Source organism: Durio zibethinus, chromosome 14 (assembly GCF_047325235.1).
Source record: "Durio zibethinus cultivar Kanyao isolate XHJ-2024 chromosome 14, ASM4732523v1, whole genome shotgun sequence".
Taxonomy (NCBI): Eukaryota; Viridiplantae; Streptophyta; class Magnoliopsida; order Malvales; family Malvaceae; genus Durio; species Durio zibethinus.
The window spans coordinates 4,818,647-4,834,692 of NC_143175.1; the positions used below are offsets into that span (position 1 = coordinate 4,818,647).

General features: G+C 36.9%; 1 protein-coding gene across 1 annotated transcript; it reads right to left on the reverse strand.

Moving 5' to 3' along the window:
* Nucleotides 1–311: 311 nt before the first annotated feature.
* LOC149514981 (uncharacterized) lies at nucleotides 312–8,350 on the reverse strand. Its single transcript, XM_089742952.1, has 4 exons — nucleotides 6,175–8,350; nucleotides 5,812–5,895; nucleotides 4,301–5,751; nucleotides 312–4,110 (listed from the first exon to the last, which is right to left on the reverse strand). Exons 1-4 carry the CDS (start codon nucleotides 7,741–7,743, stop codon nucleotides 654–656), a joined length of 6,561 nt encoding a protein of 2,186 aa, XP_089599078.1. The 5' UTR covers nucleotides 7,744–8,350; the 3' UTR covers nucleotides 312–653.
* Between the last annotated feature and the right edge of the window lie 7,696 nt (nucleotides 8,351–16,046).

Here is a 16,046-nt window from a genome sequence, read left to right on the forward strand (position 1 = left end):
ATTCAATTTCCTAATTAGGAACTGAACATGTCGATTCTGCCTTTCTCACTCTTGACTCATTCAATGTAATGTAAAAATCTTTCCTGTGGTTATTCATTCATCAATCATTATTTCAAATTCAAAAAGTAAGAATGCATTTGCACATTTCTTCAATGGTGGGGTATTAAGAAGAAAAGAATCTGAATGTTGAGAAACAGTCATAAGAAAAAAGACACAAAGAATGGAATAGAATGTCTCTTATTAGCAAAATGTTGGCAAACTTTGGTCAAGAAAGAATTACAAGGATAGGTATGGGGACAAAGCCCAAAATGAACAATCAGATAATCATGATAACACATCTCAAAGTCTTTTCTGAAAACTCAACCCTCTGATGTATTTAACAACTTGGAACTCTTCCGAACTTGCTAGCCCCTATATCAGCAGACTTTTAAATTCGATGCCGTATCCTCCTTATCTAAGCTGCCTTTTCAGGTTTTCAACTTAGACAACCCCCTATGACTCAAACCGCCCTTTTTGGGTTTTCGCCTTGAGTCCTCCTTTTTCATTCACTTTTTCTTTTTTTCCATTTTTTCCATTTTTTTTTCATTTTTCATCATTTTTCATTTTTTCCATTTTTTCATTTTTTTTATTTTTTTATTTTTTTTGTATTTTTTTCAAGCATAGTATTTCTTCACAGCATCAGAATTTACAGGATGGGGTAAATCGTTTCCATCCATCTCAGTCAGTATCAATGCTCCACCCGAAAAAGCCCGTTTCACCACATACGGCCCTTCCCAATTCGGAGTCCATTTTCCTCTACTATCGTGCTGGATTGGGAGAATTCTTTTCAAAACCAACTCTCCTTCTCGAAAGCAACGAGGCCGAGTCTTCTTATCATGAGCCCTCATCATTCTTCTTTGGTATAACTGACCATGGCACAGTGCAGTCAATCTCTTCTCTTCTATGAAATTTAACTGCTCATAACGTTCACGAATCCATTCGACTTCTTCTAACTCAACTTCTTTTAAAACTCTCAAAGAGGGGATCTCTACTTCCACTGGTAGTACAGCTTCCATCCCATAAACCAAAGAAAATGGGGTTGCCCAAGTAGAGGTGCGAACTGACGTTCGATATGCATGCAATGCGAATGGTAACTTCTCATGCCAATCTTTGTAAGTCTCGGTCATTTTTTCCAAAATCCTCTTTATGTTCTTATTGGCTGCCTCAACTGCCCCATTCATTTTTGGACGGTATGGTGCCGAGTTATGATGCTTGATCTTATATTGAGCACATATTTCTTGCATCATCTTGCTATTTAGATTCTTGGCATTGTCTGAAATAATTTTCTCCGGAAGTCCATATCTACAGATAATCTCTTTTTTTATGAACTTACAAACCACGGAGTGTGTCACGTTTGCATATGAAGCTGCTTCTACCCATTTTGTGAAGTAATCTATCATCACAAAAATGAATCTGTGCCTGTTAGAAGCCTTTGGGGTGATTGGACCAATGACATCCATACCCCACATTGAAAATGGCCATGGTGGTGCCATAACATGTAAAGCAGACGGCGGAGCATGAATCTTATCAGCATATATCTGGCATTTATGGCATTTACGAGCATAATCAATGCAATCATTCTCCATCGTCAACCAGTAATATCCCGCTCTCATAATCTGTCTTGCCATCATATGTCCACTAGTATGTGCCCCACATATTCCATCATGCACCTCTTCAATGATTTTTTTCGCTTCAGTCTCATTTACACACCTCAATAGTACTTGATCCTTGCTTCTTTTGTAAAGGATATCCCCATCCAGGAAAAAGCTCATAGCCAATCTTCGAATGACCCTTTTATCATTTTCTGTTGCATGAACTGGATACTGCTGATCCTTGACATATTGTAAGATGTCATAATACCAGGGTTTTCCATCTTCTTCCCCCTCTACATTAGAACAATACGTTGGTATATCCTTAACATCTAACTTGATGGGCTGAATGTCGGTGTCATCATTAATTCGAATCATTGCAGCCAGAGTAGCCAATGCATCAGCAATCACATTTTCTTCTCGAGGTAAGTGATCGAACTGGACATCTTCAAATTGTTTCGTCAACTCTAGAATATACTTATGATACGAAACGAGTTTTGAATCTCTCGTCTCCCATTCTCGTTTCAACTGGTATATAACTAGAGCTGAGTCTCCGAACACTTTCAGTGCTTTTACTCTTCTTTCTATAGCAGCTTGCAAACCCATAACACATGCCTCATACTCAGCGATGTTATTTGTGCAATTGAAATTTAACCTCGCTGTTACAGGATAATATCGTTCTTCTGGAGAAATCAGAATTGCCCCAATTCCATGTCCCAAGGCATTAGCAGCTCCATCAAAGTACATTCTCCAACATTTTTCTACATGCCCCCCTTCCTCCAGTTGAGAAATAGTCATTAAGTCTTCATCAGGAAATTCTAGCTTCATCGGCTCATACTCTTCAGTAGCACGATCTGCAAGAAATTCTGCTATAGCGCTCCCTTTTATTGCTTTTTGGCTCATATATATAATATCATATTCCGAGAGCATTACTTGCCATCTAGCAATTTTTCCAGACAAAGAAGGCTTCTCGAAGATATACTTAATGGGATCCAGTTTTGCTATGAGCCACGTAGTGTGATAAAGCATATACTGTCTGAGTCTTTTGGCAGTCCACGCTAATGCACAACACATTTTCTCCAGTGAAGAATACTTGGATTCATATTCTGTGAACTTTTTACTCAGGTAGTAAATAGCTCTCTCCTTTCGGCTAGCTTCGTCTTGCTGCCCCAGCACACATCCCATTGAACTTTCACATACAGTTAAGTATAAGATTAAAGGTTTCCCTGGAACAGGTGGCACCAACACTGGAGGGTTCGATAAATATTGCTTAATTTTATCAAACGCCTCCTGACATTCTTCGCTCCATTTCCCAGGATTATTCTTACGGAGAAGCTTAAATATGGGATCACATTTGTAAGTAAGCTGAGAGATAAACCGAGAAATGTAGTTCAATCTCCCCAAAAAACCTCGAACTTCTCTTGGTGTGCTGGGAGGCGATAAATTCTGGATGGCCTGTATCTTATCGGGATCAACTTCAATTCCTCTTTCACTGACCACGAAACCTAGCAACTTCCCTGACCTTACCCCAAAGGTGCACTTGGCTGGGTTTAATTTTAACTGAAATTTTCTCAACCTCTCAAATAACTTTCTGAGGCTGGTGACATGATCTTCATCCCCACAAGACTTTGCAATCATATCATCTACATACACTTCGATTTCTTTGTGCATCATATCATGGAAGAGTGTTACCATGGCCCTTTGATATGTTGCCCCAGCATTCTTTAACCCAAAAGGCATGACTTTGTAGCAGAAAGTTCCCCACATGGTCACAAAAGTAGTCTTTTCCATATCATCTGCAGCCATCTTTATCTGATTATACCCTGAGAAACCATCCATAAAGGAGAAAATTGAATGCTTAGCTGTGTTATCTACCAGTGTGTCAATATGAGGCAAAGGAAAGTTATCCTTTGGGCTAGCCTTATTCAAGTCCCGATAGTCCACACACATTCGTACTTTTCCATCTTTCTTAGGAACTGGGACTATATTGGCTACCCATTCTGGATACTTGGCCACTTGTAGAAAACCTGCATCAAATTGTTTCTTCACCTCCTCTTTAATCTTTAGCAGCATTTCGGGCTTCATCCGTCTCAGTTTTTGCTGAACTGGCTTACATTCTGGCTTTAGAGGCAATCTGTGCTCCACTATCTCTGTGCTCAGTCCTGGCATATCCTGGTAAGACCAAGCGAATATATCTACAAATTCACGAAGTAGATCTGCCAACCGTCGCCTATCTTCAGATGTAAGTGAAGTACCTATTCTGACCTCTTTCTTATTCTCTTCATCTCCTAGATTCACTAAGTCCACTACCTCCTGATGAGGCTCAATTGGCTTATTCTCTTGTTCAACCATCCTCATTAGGTCCGGAGGCATAACATATTCTTCAAAATTCTCTTCATTATCAAGTTCATCAGTATTGATTGAATTCTCAAAGCTAACCTCTTGATTGTTATCATGATTATCTTCATGTTCATTTAAAGACCTGCAATTGAATGAAATGGGGATATGTTGGCAAGATGTGCTTGGAGAGATGAAAAAAATGAAGACACAAGAAGAAATGAATGAAAATGCATACTTCCTAATTTTTATTAAAAATAATAAATGATGAATGGCCCAAACAAAAAAGATCACCCCATAGCCTTGGGCAAAAGCTATTGAGATGTTACTATTACATTGAATCAAAATCAAAAGTCAGAGGCATTTCAATGGCACTCCAATTGTTCAGCTCATAGTCTTGTGGACAAAGGCGAACCCACTCCTCTTGATTAGCTCCCATTTCATCTTCAACAACATTAATGGCTAACTGGGCAAAATCGTCTTCCACACTTTCCTTTGCAACTGGGTACATGAATCCTCCAGGTCTGAAGGTTTCATACAAGTGTGGGATAAACATCAGTCTAGCTATTTTTCTTGATGGCCTTCTTTTGACTTCCCACTCTGCCATCTCATAGCCTAGGCCTACCCTGTCGCTATTGTCTGCTATTGTTGGAGGTTCTTTGATTCCTTGTAAATTTTTGCTTAGCCCTAGTCCTGGACACCAGCCTTTGTTGATGACTTGGCTCACCACTATCTTTGAAAAAGGCTGACTTTGAAATCCTTCACCTACAGTATTGACCAATTCAAAAGATCGATAGGAGCATTCCAATGCTTCTTCGGCAGCCTCTACATATGGAGTGTTCAATGGTTGGGTCACTAGCATGTCTTCCTCCCCAACTACCACTACTAATTGACCTTTCACATTGAATTTGATCTTCTGATGCAAAGTAGAGGGTACAGCTCCTGCCATGTGAATCCATGGCCTTCCTAACAGACAGCTGTAGGATGGAGAGATATCCATCACTTGAAATTTTATATTGAAGGTGCACGGCCCAATTTGTAAGGGCATCTCAATATCCCCCAGGACTTCTTTTCTGGTTCCATCAAAGGCTCTCACAATCATCTGACTATCTCGCATATGAGAATAATCGATGGGTAGCTTTGCCAAAGTTGACATAGGCATGACATTGATGGCAGAACCATTATCGATAAGGACTTTAGCTATGATATGGCTCTGGCACTTTACTGTGATATGCAAGGCCTTAGCATTTCTCTTTCCCTCTAAAGAAATCTCATCATCACTGAATGAAATGTGATTTGGCATGACTAAGTTTCCAGCCAAGTGATTCACATATTCGACAGACACGTTATGTGCCACGTATGCCTGATTCAACACTTTCAGCAAGGCATTTCGATGTGGCTCTGAATTCAGCAACAGTGATAACAATGAGATTCGAGCTGGCATTTTATTCAACTGTTCCACAACTGAATATTCACTATGTTTTACCAGCTTCAGGAATTCACAAACCTCCCTTTCTGATACTGGCTTTGGCTGATCTTCTTCAGGCTCTATCTCTGGATTATTTTGTCTTTCTCCTTCTTTAGCCTTCTCTCTTCTAGCCTTTTCTAGCATTTCTGGGGTGTAACATCTCCCACTTCGAGTAATGCCTCCTACACCAGTAATGTTAGAAGCATCGGCTTTGGAGACCTCTTCTTTTTGCCCCTGCACTACAGCGTCACATCCATATCTCCAGGGTACAGCTTTATCATCTTTGTATGGGAAAGGAGTCGGGACTTTAAAAGTTACCGGCCTAGGGAGGAGCTTGTCTATGATTGATTTTGGTTTGTTTTCACACCGAATTGTCACTGGTTTGGGAAACAGCTTTTCAGGCCTATCATTCATGCACACCTCAGCATTCTTCAAGCTTTCTTTTTCTTCGTAGACCTCTATCTGATGTGAATTCAGGAGTTTTTGCACCTCTTGGTGAAATTGTTTACAGGTCTCAATGGAGTGGCCTCTTGCCCCACTATGATACTTACAACTAGTACCAGCTATATATGCTCCATGACAGCTGTGTGGACTTACCAGTTGCATCATGTCTGTCTTTCGTAAGACATCAAACAATTGATCGAGAGGTGTCTTAATATCTACCACTTCTTTCTTCACATGGCGCTCATGCTCTTCACCTATAGCATTCACATTATGATTTGGTAAAGGATTGCCACTAACATTTGGTGCAGTCATCCCTCTAGTGTCAAAGCAGATCATCCCATCCTTAATCAATCGTTGCACTTTATATTTCAGGGTAGTGCAATTTTCGGTGGAGTGACCAGCAATCCCATAATGGTAGTCACAGTGGGCGGTGGGATCATACCACTTTGGGTAAGGCGGCTTGAGGGGTTCCAATTTACTTGGAGCAATCAAATGATTGTTGTAGAGCTCCTTGTATAATTCCGTATAGGTCATGGGAATAGGGTCAAAAACAGGTCTTTCACGAGTGGTTCGTTGCTCCCGCGAGCCACCAGCAGCGTTAGTTGGGCGAATTTGTGGTTTTGGGGTGGGTTGAATGTTAGAACTGTACATGGTGTTTTGGGGTCTATGAGAGGTTTGATAGGTTTGGGGGTATGGTGGTTGGTATGGGTGAAAAGAAGTGTTATTTACAGTGGGGTGATAGGGCAGATATTCTGGTGGGGGGTAGGGCGAATAACCCCTAAGTTGCTGTCTATCAAAGCTCACAGCCTGAGCTTCAGTTTCTTTTTTCTTTGGGATTCTTTTGCTAGATGCTTCATTCCCTTCTAGCTTGCCATTCTTGATGGCACTCTCAATGATTTCTCCTGAAATTACCATATCGGCAAAATTCTTTGTTGCATTCCCTATCATCTTTTCATAATAGGGAGGTTTTAAAGTGCTAACAAATAGCACTGTAGTTTCTTTCTCGGTCAGAGGAGGCTGTACCTGAGAAGCAATATCTCTCCACCTCTGGGCATACTCTTTAAAAGATTCGTTTGTCTTTTTCTCCAGATTCTGTAAAGACAAACGATCTGGAGCCAAATCGATGATATGTCGGTATTGACTGATAAAGTCATGCGCCATATCACTCCAAGAGCGAATGCGAGTCTTGTCCAGTTGAACATACCATCTGGCCGCAGAACCAGTAAGACTGTCTTGAAAAACATGCATCAAGAGTTTCTCATCCTGTGCATGAGCTGCCATCTTCCTGCAATACATGGTGATATGGGTTTTGGGGCACTTTGTACCATCATATTTTTCAAATTTTGGTACCTTGAACTTATGGGGGATAACCACATCAGGAACTAGGCAGAGCCCCGCAGCATCAACTGACCCATAGAAGCTAAATCCTTCCACGGCCCTTAGCCTTTGCTCTAGCATGCTAATCTTGGAACTCTCCTCAGCTTCCACCCTCATCTTTTCCCTTTCCTTCTCTTTTAAATCATCTAAATCAGGAATTGGTTCTGCTGCCTTTTCATTGAAGACAGGATTTAGATAGCTATTATACTGCCCGGGGTTGAAAGTCGATGGCATTCCAGGATATGTTGGATATGCGAAGTGTTGTGGTGGGACCTCTTGGGCAGACTGAGCTTGAGGTGGGCCAAAACCTGGAGGGTACAGGGGGTCAGCTATTTCTTGTAATGGGGGAATTTGTTGGCTTGTACTTCCTTCAACTCTTTTTCCTTTATTCATGTTATTAAGAGCCTCCAGAATCTTGCTTAGCTCGCCCTCAATCTTCTCCTGGGCTTTCTCTATCTTTTCAAATCTTTGGGAATTTTCCTGCTCCATTTGCCTTACTCTGAATCTTGTGTTGAATCGATGGGTTGGATTTTCGCTAGACGGAGCTATCCTGGAACCTTGAGTACCATATCTTAGAATCAGTAAATTGGCATGATCATCACATGGTTATTTTGTAAGTGTAATGAATGAGAATGCAATGAATGAGAATGTAATGAATGAGAAATGCATGTATGCAAAGAACATTTGCCTCAAAACGGTATTCAACTAAAAAAATTTCATATATTCCAAAAAACTTTGGTCTACATTAAGTTTATCATCCTAGCATTATAGCCATAAAATTGTTTGATCTGTTCATACTGAGCTTTGGCTTCTTCTATGAAGTTCAAGAGACGCTGTCCATGTTCTCCTACTGGGGCCACCACTTGTCTTAATGCCTCTGCCTCTTCCACCATCTCTCTTGCCTTACGCACCCCTTTATGGATTTGGGCTGTTAAGTGCTCAATGTATTTCTGCCTCCCTAGGTTCTCTCTTTTACCACACCAGACTTGGTATGATAATTCTCTATGTTCTCTAACCAATGCAGCAATGTGGTCTCCTTGTTCATCCAACCTTTGACTTAGCCCGCTCAAATAACTGTTTAGCATGTTAATTTCTGCCTGTGCTTTAGTACTTTCTTCTTCTAATTCGGCATACTCTTGCTTCAGTCTTGTGTTTTCCTCAGTCAGCTCCACAATGGTTATCCCTTTGGCCCTTTCTCTCACACATAGCCTCTTATGCTCCTGGTGTAACCTTGCTAGATCTTCAGTAGCTGCATCACGTTCTCTAGCAATCTTATGAACTTTAACTTCATAATTTTCAGCTCTACCTTTCCACTGGGCTTTTTCTTCTTGAAGTTCTTGAATCTCTTTCTTTAACTTGATCTTTTCAAATTCAAACTCTTTTGTTGCCAGCTCTAACTCTGATGGTATCTCTTCAAGCTTTTCTTCTGTCGGTGGTTGAGAGACTTCATAAGTGAATACCATTTCCTGTCTTCTCTTTGTTCTCCAAACCAAGTAACCTGGAGTGACTTTTTCAGTGAATGGTCCAGGACTCACTCTTTGGGGATTTTTCCATGCTTTGATCATCCCATTCATCCTCTGAAATGCTTTAGGCTCACTATAAGAGAAATCTAACTGATGAAGCCCATAAGTCATAGGAATAAACTATTCTCCCCCTAATTGTCTCCTCACTAAGAGCGGTGCATAATTCGTCACTCCCCATAAACCCAGAAGTGGAACCACTGTACTATCTCCACATTGGTATAACATAGGCTCTCGATTCATCCATGGGACTAACCATCTCACTCTGGCACCTTCCAACTTTTGCAAGAAAGTTATCCATTCTTGTTTAGACTTCTGCTTTGACCACCCACTTTCACAGAACTCTTTGATCGAAAAGCGATTACGGATATAAATCTTCGAGAAAGCCCCATTTCCTTGTTCAAAATGGCTTTTCATCCATACGTACAATAGCTGTATGCATCCTATGAAGCGCCCTCCATTCCGACAACAATAACTCAAAGATCTGATAGTCTCTGCTAATATTACCGTTGAAGGATTACAGCCATTGATCACACTCTCAAAGAAATCAACCACTGCTATCTCAATATGTCCCAAAACCTTTGGAAAGATTACCAGTCCGTATATAGCCAAGGCAAATATGTCTAACCCTCGTTCTTCATTGATGTGTTGCATCAGAAACTCATGAAAGAACTTCCAAGGTAAGCAAACCTGTTCTTGTTTCTTCTTTGTATGAGAATCCACAACTTCCTTGTCTATCCCCATGAGTTGAGCCAGACTTTTACGAAATCCTGACTTATGTTTTTTGACATATATCTTGTCAGGAGTCTTTAGATGCAAACCCAATAAGACCGAATATTCTTCTATGGTGGGAGTCATATCAGCTTCGTTAAAGATAAAACACCTGTATGCAGGATCCCAGAATTGTGTTGCAGCTCTAATTAGTTGATCATCAACAGCCACTGCTAGAAGGTGTGCTATATGCCCATGTTTCTGACAAAACTGCTCTTGTCTTGACGGACTCATCTTCTTCCAGATATCAACCAAATCTTCTAAATTATTCTGTTTGAGGAGGATAGATGTTTCTTGAGACAAAGTAGACTCATACCCAATTGGCAAGCAATCTCCCATCTTCAGTTGGGTCTTTTCTGACAGGGCCCTTACTTCGTTAGGTGTCCCACAGGGTGCTAATACTGATGAAGAACAAACTAGCCGTTCATTAGTATCCATAAAAAAATTTGTTGAAGATCGTTTTTCAGGCAAATGTTCTTTATGCAACTTTATGATATGCACATGAACCAATGCAAAAGAAAAAAAAAAGGTTAGTATACCCAGAAAAAGAATAAATAACAAAATAAATTTAAACATCACACAAAAGTAAAAGGATGGATCTTAGCTTTTGGTCAATTCTAACAGGGAAGAATGATGGCTCTATCTATGGGTTAGGCACTCTTAAGGTTCACTATATGTGGTTTTAGGGTTAAAGTCTAAAGGTCCTCAAATTGTTCCTTACATCCTTGTCCATCACAGACTAGTAAGGCACCCTAATCCTCACCCATTACAGGCTACAAGCGGAAAAGGTTCAATTTGAGTGGGAGTATTTCGCTAGCCACTGCGGAGGCATTAGACCTCACGAAAGCAATAGGTACTTTACTCCCTCCTAGAGGGACGGAGCTCGGGTATAGAGCTCATGTTATGCACATGCACATGAATGACATAATTAACAAGGTAAATAAACAGGAATGAATAATAACACATATATACAAAAATGGTTCAATTTTATTAGGCTTTTGGATAACACAAATTATTTGCTAGCCTGACTCTCAAAGTCCCCAACGGAGTCGCCAAGCTGTCATAACGTCTAGATCCGGGGATCTATCGCTAGACATTGACTTTTAGGGAGTCGTCACCAATCTTTTTTATCTAGGTGCGATTGGCCACCTATGGAATCTGTCCTTCAAGGGAACACCTAAGTTTAAGGATCCCTAAAAGAATAGGTTCAGGTCCGTTAACCAGAACAGGGTTCGGGAGTTCGATTACGTGTGAGGAAGGTTATAGCACCCTCACAACGCCCATCAAAAGATGGTACCAGCTTGAATTTGTGTTATCCAAAAGCCTTAAAATTTTACCAAGTAATTAATTATTGGAAACTTTTCTCAATTGACTCTAATACTTTTAGCAGAAAATTGAGAAAATTCTCTCACCTCAAGAGTATGCAAGAAAAACTACTGTTTCACTTACAGAGGCTCCGTCGTCGGATTATTTAAAGAAAAAAACAAAATCAAAATTAAGATAGAAAGGAAGGAAAGAATGATTTTTTTTTTGTAGGGAAAATTGATACCTTCAACTTTTCCCTAAAAATATTTTTTGGAAATTTCGATTTTCAAGGAAAATTGATACTTTCAACTTTTCCTCAAAAACCCTTTTTTTGAAAATTTATTTCTAAGGAAAATTGATACTTTCAACTTTTCCTCAAAAATATTTTTTTTGAAAATTTATTTCCAAGGAAAATTGATACTTTCAACTTTTCCCCAAAAATATTTTTTTTGAAAATTTATTTCCAAGGAAAATTGATACTTTCAACTTTTCCCTAAAAATATTTTTTGGAAATTTGGATTTTCAAGGAAAATTGATACTTTCAACTTTTCCCTAAAAATATTTTTTTTGAAAATTTTAATTTTCAAGGAAAATTGATACTTTCAACTTTTCCCCAAAAATATTTTTTGGAAATTTATTTCTAAGGAAAATTGATACTTTCAACTTTTCCCTAAAAATATTTTTTTTTGAAAATTTTTATTTTTATTTAAAGAAAATAAATAAAAAGAATATTACATAAACCTAATCTAATAAATAAAAAAAAATAAACAAATAAACAAAGAAAAAAAAAAAAAAAAAAAAACCTGGAGCGGCTCGGATCGCGGCTCGGCTCGGCTCGGCTCGGCTCAAGGAAGAGAAAACGGCTCGGGGGAAGTGGCTTGGTGGCTTGGCTCGGCTCGGCTCGGCTCGGAGGGGCTGCACGCGCGGGTCAGAAAAGCGGGTCGACGCCCGGGTCGGGTCGGGTTTTCGGCAAAACGCGCGGATCCTCTGATTAACTTAAAGCCAAAACGACGTCGTTTTGGGAGGGTATAAAAGGCACTACCCTCTGTTTTTCGGCAGACCGCCCCTCCTCTCTCTCTCTCTTCTTCCTTCTTTCCTCTGCCTTCTCTCTAAAGACTGAAGAACACCGGTGGGAATTCGCCGGATTCTGGAAATTCTCGTCGGAATCTGGAAAATTTCGCCGGAAGTTCGCCGGAAGTTGCCGAAAGATCGCCGGTTTCTGGGATTCTTCGCCGGAAACTGGGATTGTTGCCGGAAACTTCAAGTTTGGCCGGAACTATCGTCGGAAAATTCAAACTTCGCCGAAATTTTTTGCCGGAATCTGGAAATTTCCCAGAAATTTCCAGAAAATTTTTTCGCCAAAAATTTCTAGAAATTTTTTCTCACTCCCAGACCACTCCTAAACTTTTCCTAGCTTCCTATACGCCTCCTTTTCTCTCAAATCAGTAGCTTTGCTTACTGTTTTCTGTGTGTTCTTGAACTGTTCCAGGAGGTGCTTTATATAGGGATTGATCAGGAGTTTCTGATCAATCCCAATTCCTCCTTGGACGGGAATTCAGTCTTTGAATCCAATTGGACTCTCTTGATTGAATTCCCATTCCCGGTAGGATTCTTCAGCTTCAATCTTAGCCCTCCAAAATCAAAAATAAAAAAATACTAGATAATAATCAGATAAATCAAAAGATATTTTAAAAAAAATCTGATAATCAGGAAAAATCAGAACAGATAATTAAAAATAATAATAATAATAATAATAATAATAAAATAAGATAAACCCAAGTATATATTACAAAAAAAAAAAAATAATAATAATAATAATAAATATATAACTATATACATATAAATCTAATCTAATAAAAAAATAAATAAATATATACATAATAATAATAATAATAAAATACATAAAATACAAAAGAAAAAAAAGAAAAAAAAATACAGGATTGAATTGGGCCTTACCCGTTTGGGCCAGGCCCAATTGATCTGGGCTCGGACCCAATTGGGTGTCTACAGTATCTATTCATTTATATCTGTATTATTCATATTTATTCATGTCGTGTTTAAATATATTAATTGTATATGTATTAGTCATGTCATGTTGTGTGTAACCCGAATAAATAACCATATTGTGTTCATGTTAAGATTTAAACATGTTTTATAATTTGCGTTATGTTCATATTTTAATAATTTGTGTTATTACATGTGTCAAACACAACACAAGACATATATTAGTCATGTCATATTGTGTATAACACGTATAAATAACCATGTTGTGTTCATGTTAAGATTTAAACATGTTTTATAATTTGCGTTATGTTCGTATTTTAATAATGTGTGTTATTACATATGTCAAACACGATACAAGACATGATACGAAAAAAACAAATTGCCAAGTCTAGCTAGATCTGATTGGGATGTAGTGTTGTTGGTTGCAGTAGTTCATATGTGGTTGACTGCTAATGATGTCAACTTCAGGACATTAACACATGTATTAATAATTTAGGTGTAGAATGTTAATCCAGCAATATGCCTCGTTCTTGTTTTACTTGTGTTTGTTAATGTTATTTTCACATCTCTGCTTAATGATGTAATGAGGAGATGTATCTCTGTTTCCAGGGCAACAATATCCGATGTTTTTAGTAGTCATCATTTTAGTTTTATTTTTAATCTCCATTAATTTGTCTAGACTAGCTGTTATGTCGTAGTTTTATTTGCATGAAATGTCAGATTCATTTTATCTGATTTTGTGTTTCTTGTTCCAGAAAGGAGCAATGGCCCCGATGGAGGTATGTGAGCGATTAGGTCTCTTTGACCTAAAGAACAGGAAATGGCACATACAAGGTACATGCGCTTTTAGAGAAGATGGCCTCTATGAAGGCTTGGACTGGTTATCTGGAACTCTCAAGGAGTTGAAAGCTGCTCGACCTTCCTTACTTGGTTCATCAGCATTCTAATGATACTGGTTGGGAATCTTTCCCTTGCCTATACGGCTTTAAGACGGATCTTCATGTTGAGAAAATAATTCGGAAGGCAGTCATTTCTCAGTTATATCATCAGACGCATCGAAGATTGCAAGTCATGTTTAACCATTGGGAAGTCGGGAGATTGTAATCAAAGTTTTCTTTCTTTAGTCTAAAGATGATGATAGGGGCGCTTCCCTTTGGCTGTATGTGTATATTAAGGCAGGTAACTACTTCCAATGAAAATCGTTTACTCACTGGGGAGTTTTTAGATTGATCCATACACTTGTTCTTGTATAAGTGGAAAATGATTGTTAATTCTCTTTTTTTTTTTTTTTGCCTCATTTTTGAGACCTTTGCTGCAAATGCTGTTCTGTTCATAGATGTTGAAAAAGGGAAATTTAAAAAAAAAAAAAAAAAACAAAATACGACATTAATTTTCACTTGATAAAGTTGTGTGGCATTTACTTACTGGCAATGAAATTTATTGAGCATGAATTTTGCATTCGGGCGAGTTAAACCAAATGCTAGGTAATCTTGGTTTCTCCTGACCCAATATCCCTTATTAATTAGGCTTTAGTTTATTTACTTTACTCTTTAGGAAACGTTTGGTGTACAGATTTTTAGATTTTGAAAGTTAAAGTAATTTCGGAAAGAATAATATTAAAAGGGAATGTATGGCTTTTGAGTTTTACTGATGATTTTAGAAAATATAAGATTTTTATCTTTGAGAAATGTATGAGTATCTAATAAAGTTTTTTAATCATTGATGACGCGTAAATAATGCGTGACATTTATAATATGTAAATAACACATAAATAAATAAATAATTTATTTAAATTTTTATTTATTTAACTTGTAAATTGTTCATTTAATATTTTTGTTAAATTATTTAAGTATTTTAAGGTTTATTACACATATAATATATGTAATAATAAAATTTAAGAATTTTGAAAAATATTTCTTTTTATATTTTCAACAAAGATTGTATTTTTTATCTTATAAATATCATTTTTTTTAAATTTTAAAAAATAAAAAAATTTTATTTTAAATAAATATTATATTTTTATTTTAAAAATATCATCTTTATTAAATTTAAACAAATATTATGTTTTTTCTTTAAAACATCATTTTTGTTGAATTTCGTTAAATAATTTTTTTTTCATATTTTCAATAAAAATCATATTTTTATTTTAAAAACGTTGTTTTTATTGAATTTTTAAAAAAATTTATTTTTTATATTTTCGTAATGACTACGTTTTATCTTAAAAATATCTTTTTTGTAAATTTAGAAGATTATATAAAAAGCCACGTATAAAATTATTATGTTTTTAAAGTAAATAACGTTGTTTATAAAGTTTGAAAATACAATTAAGTGAAGGTAAATAAAGTAAAATTTTATTTTTTCTTCAGAATTAAAAAAAATGGAAATGAGAATTTTTTACTTTTTGGAAATGAGAATTTTTTATTTTCCTTACTTTCCTCTTTTGTATATTGTTGGAACTTTTAGAAATCTCAACAATCATGTTATATGAATCAAATTAAAAAATCAAATTACAAAAAATAAGAATTTAATCAAGAATCTTATTTTTTCTCGAACCACTCATTCCCAGTTTTTTTTTATTTGTTTATCTTTATTAACAATTAAAAGTCCCTGTATATTACTTTTTTATTAATATCAAGTGTGTTTTATATTATATATTTATAGTATAAAATTATTGAACTGGATTAGTGGAGCTAGGCTCGAGCCTTAATATTAAAATCAAGTTTGGTCTGAATTTTAAACGGGTTTCATATTTTTGATCAAGCATGTTTAATGAGTTTAATATTTTTGTTTAAATCTTTTAAAAAATTGAATGTTTTTTTAGATTTAGACGAATAATTCAATCAATCATTAGACAGATCTAATATAAAATAATTTCAATAAGTATTTACTACTTTTCTGAAATTTCTTGTTGACACTGATATGGATTCTGAGTAGTCAATGAAATTATTCTTTATTTCAAAACTCTTTAATTGATTTGTTTTAAAGGAAACAAAACTGGAAAGCAAAAGAATTGAAATAAGAAAAATTCCAATCTCAAACCTAGACTTTTGCCAATTTCTCAATATTCCAATCTCAATACTCTTTTGTCAAATGAGTGGGATCCAATTATATTTTGGCCGTCCATTACTCCACAACAATTTATACGAAAATGAAAATCAAGCAAATATATATTTCCAGGTCAATCACTCCACC

Bases quoted from the DNA above. Each gene is read 5' to 3' on its own strand.
- LOC149514981 (XM_089742952.1), bottom strand. From the start codon at position 7,743: ATGGAGCAGGAAAATTCCCAAAGATTTGAAAAGATAGAGAAAGCCCAG. The intron at 5,752-5,811 runs GTGACAATTCGG...CTCCCTAGGCCG, and splicing joins AAAAGCTGTTTCCCAAACCA to GTAACTTTTAAAGTCCCGAC. The intron at 4,111-4,300 runs GTAATAGTAACA...ATTCAATTGCAG, and splicing joins ACTTTTGATTTTGATTCAAT to GTCTTTAAATGAACATGAAG.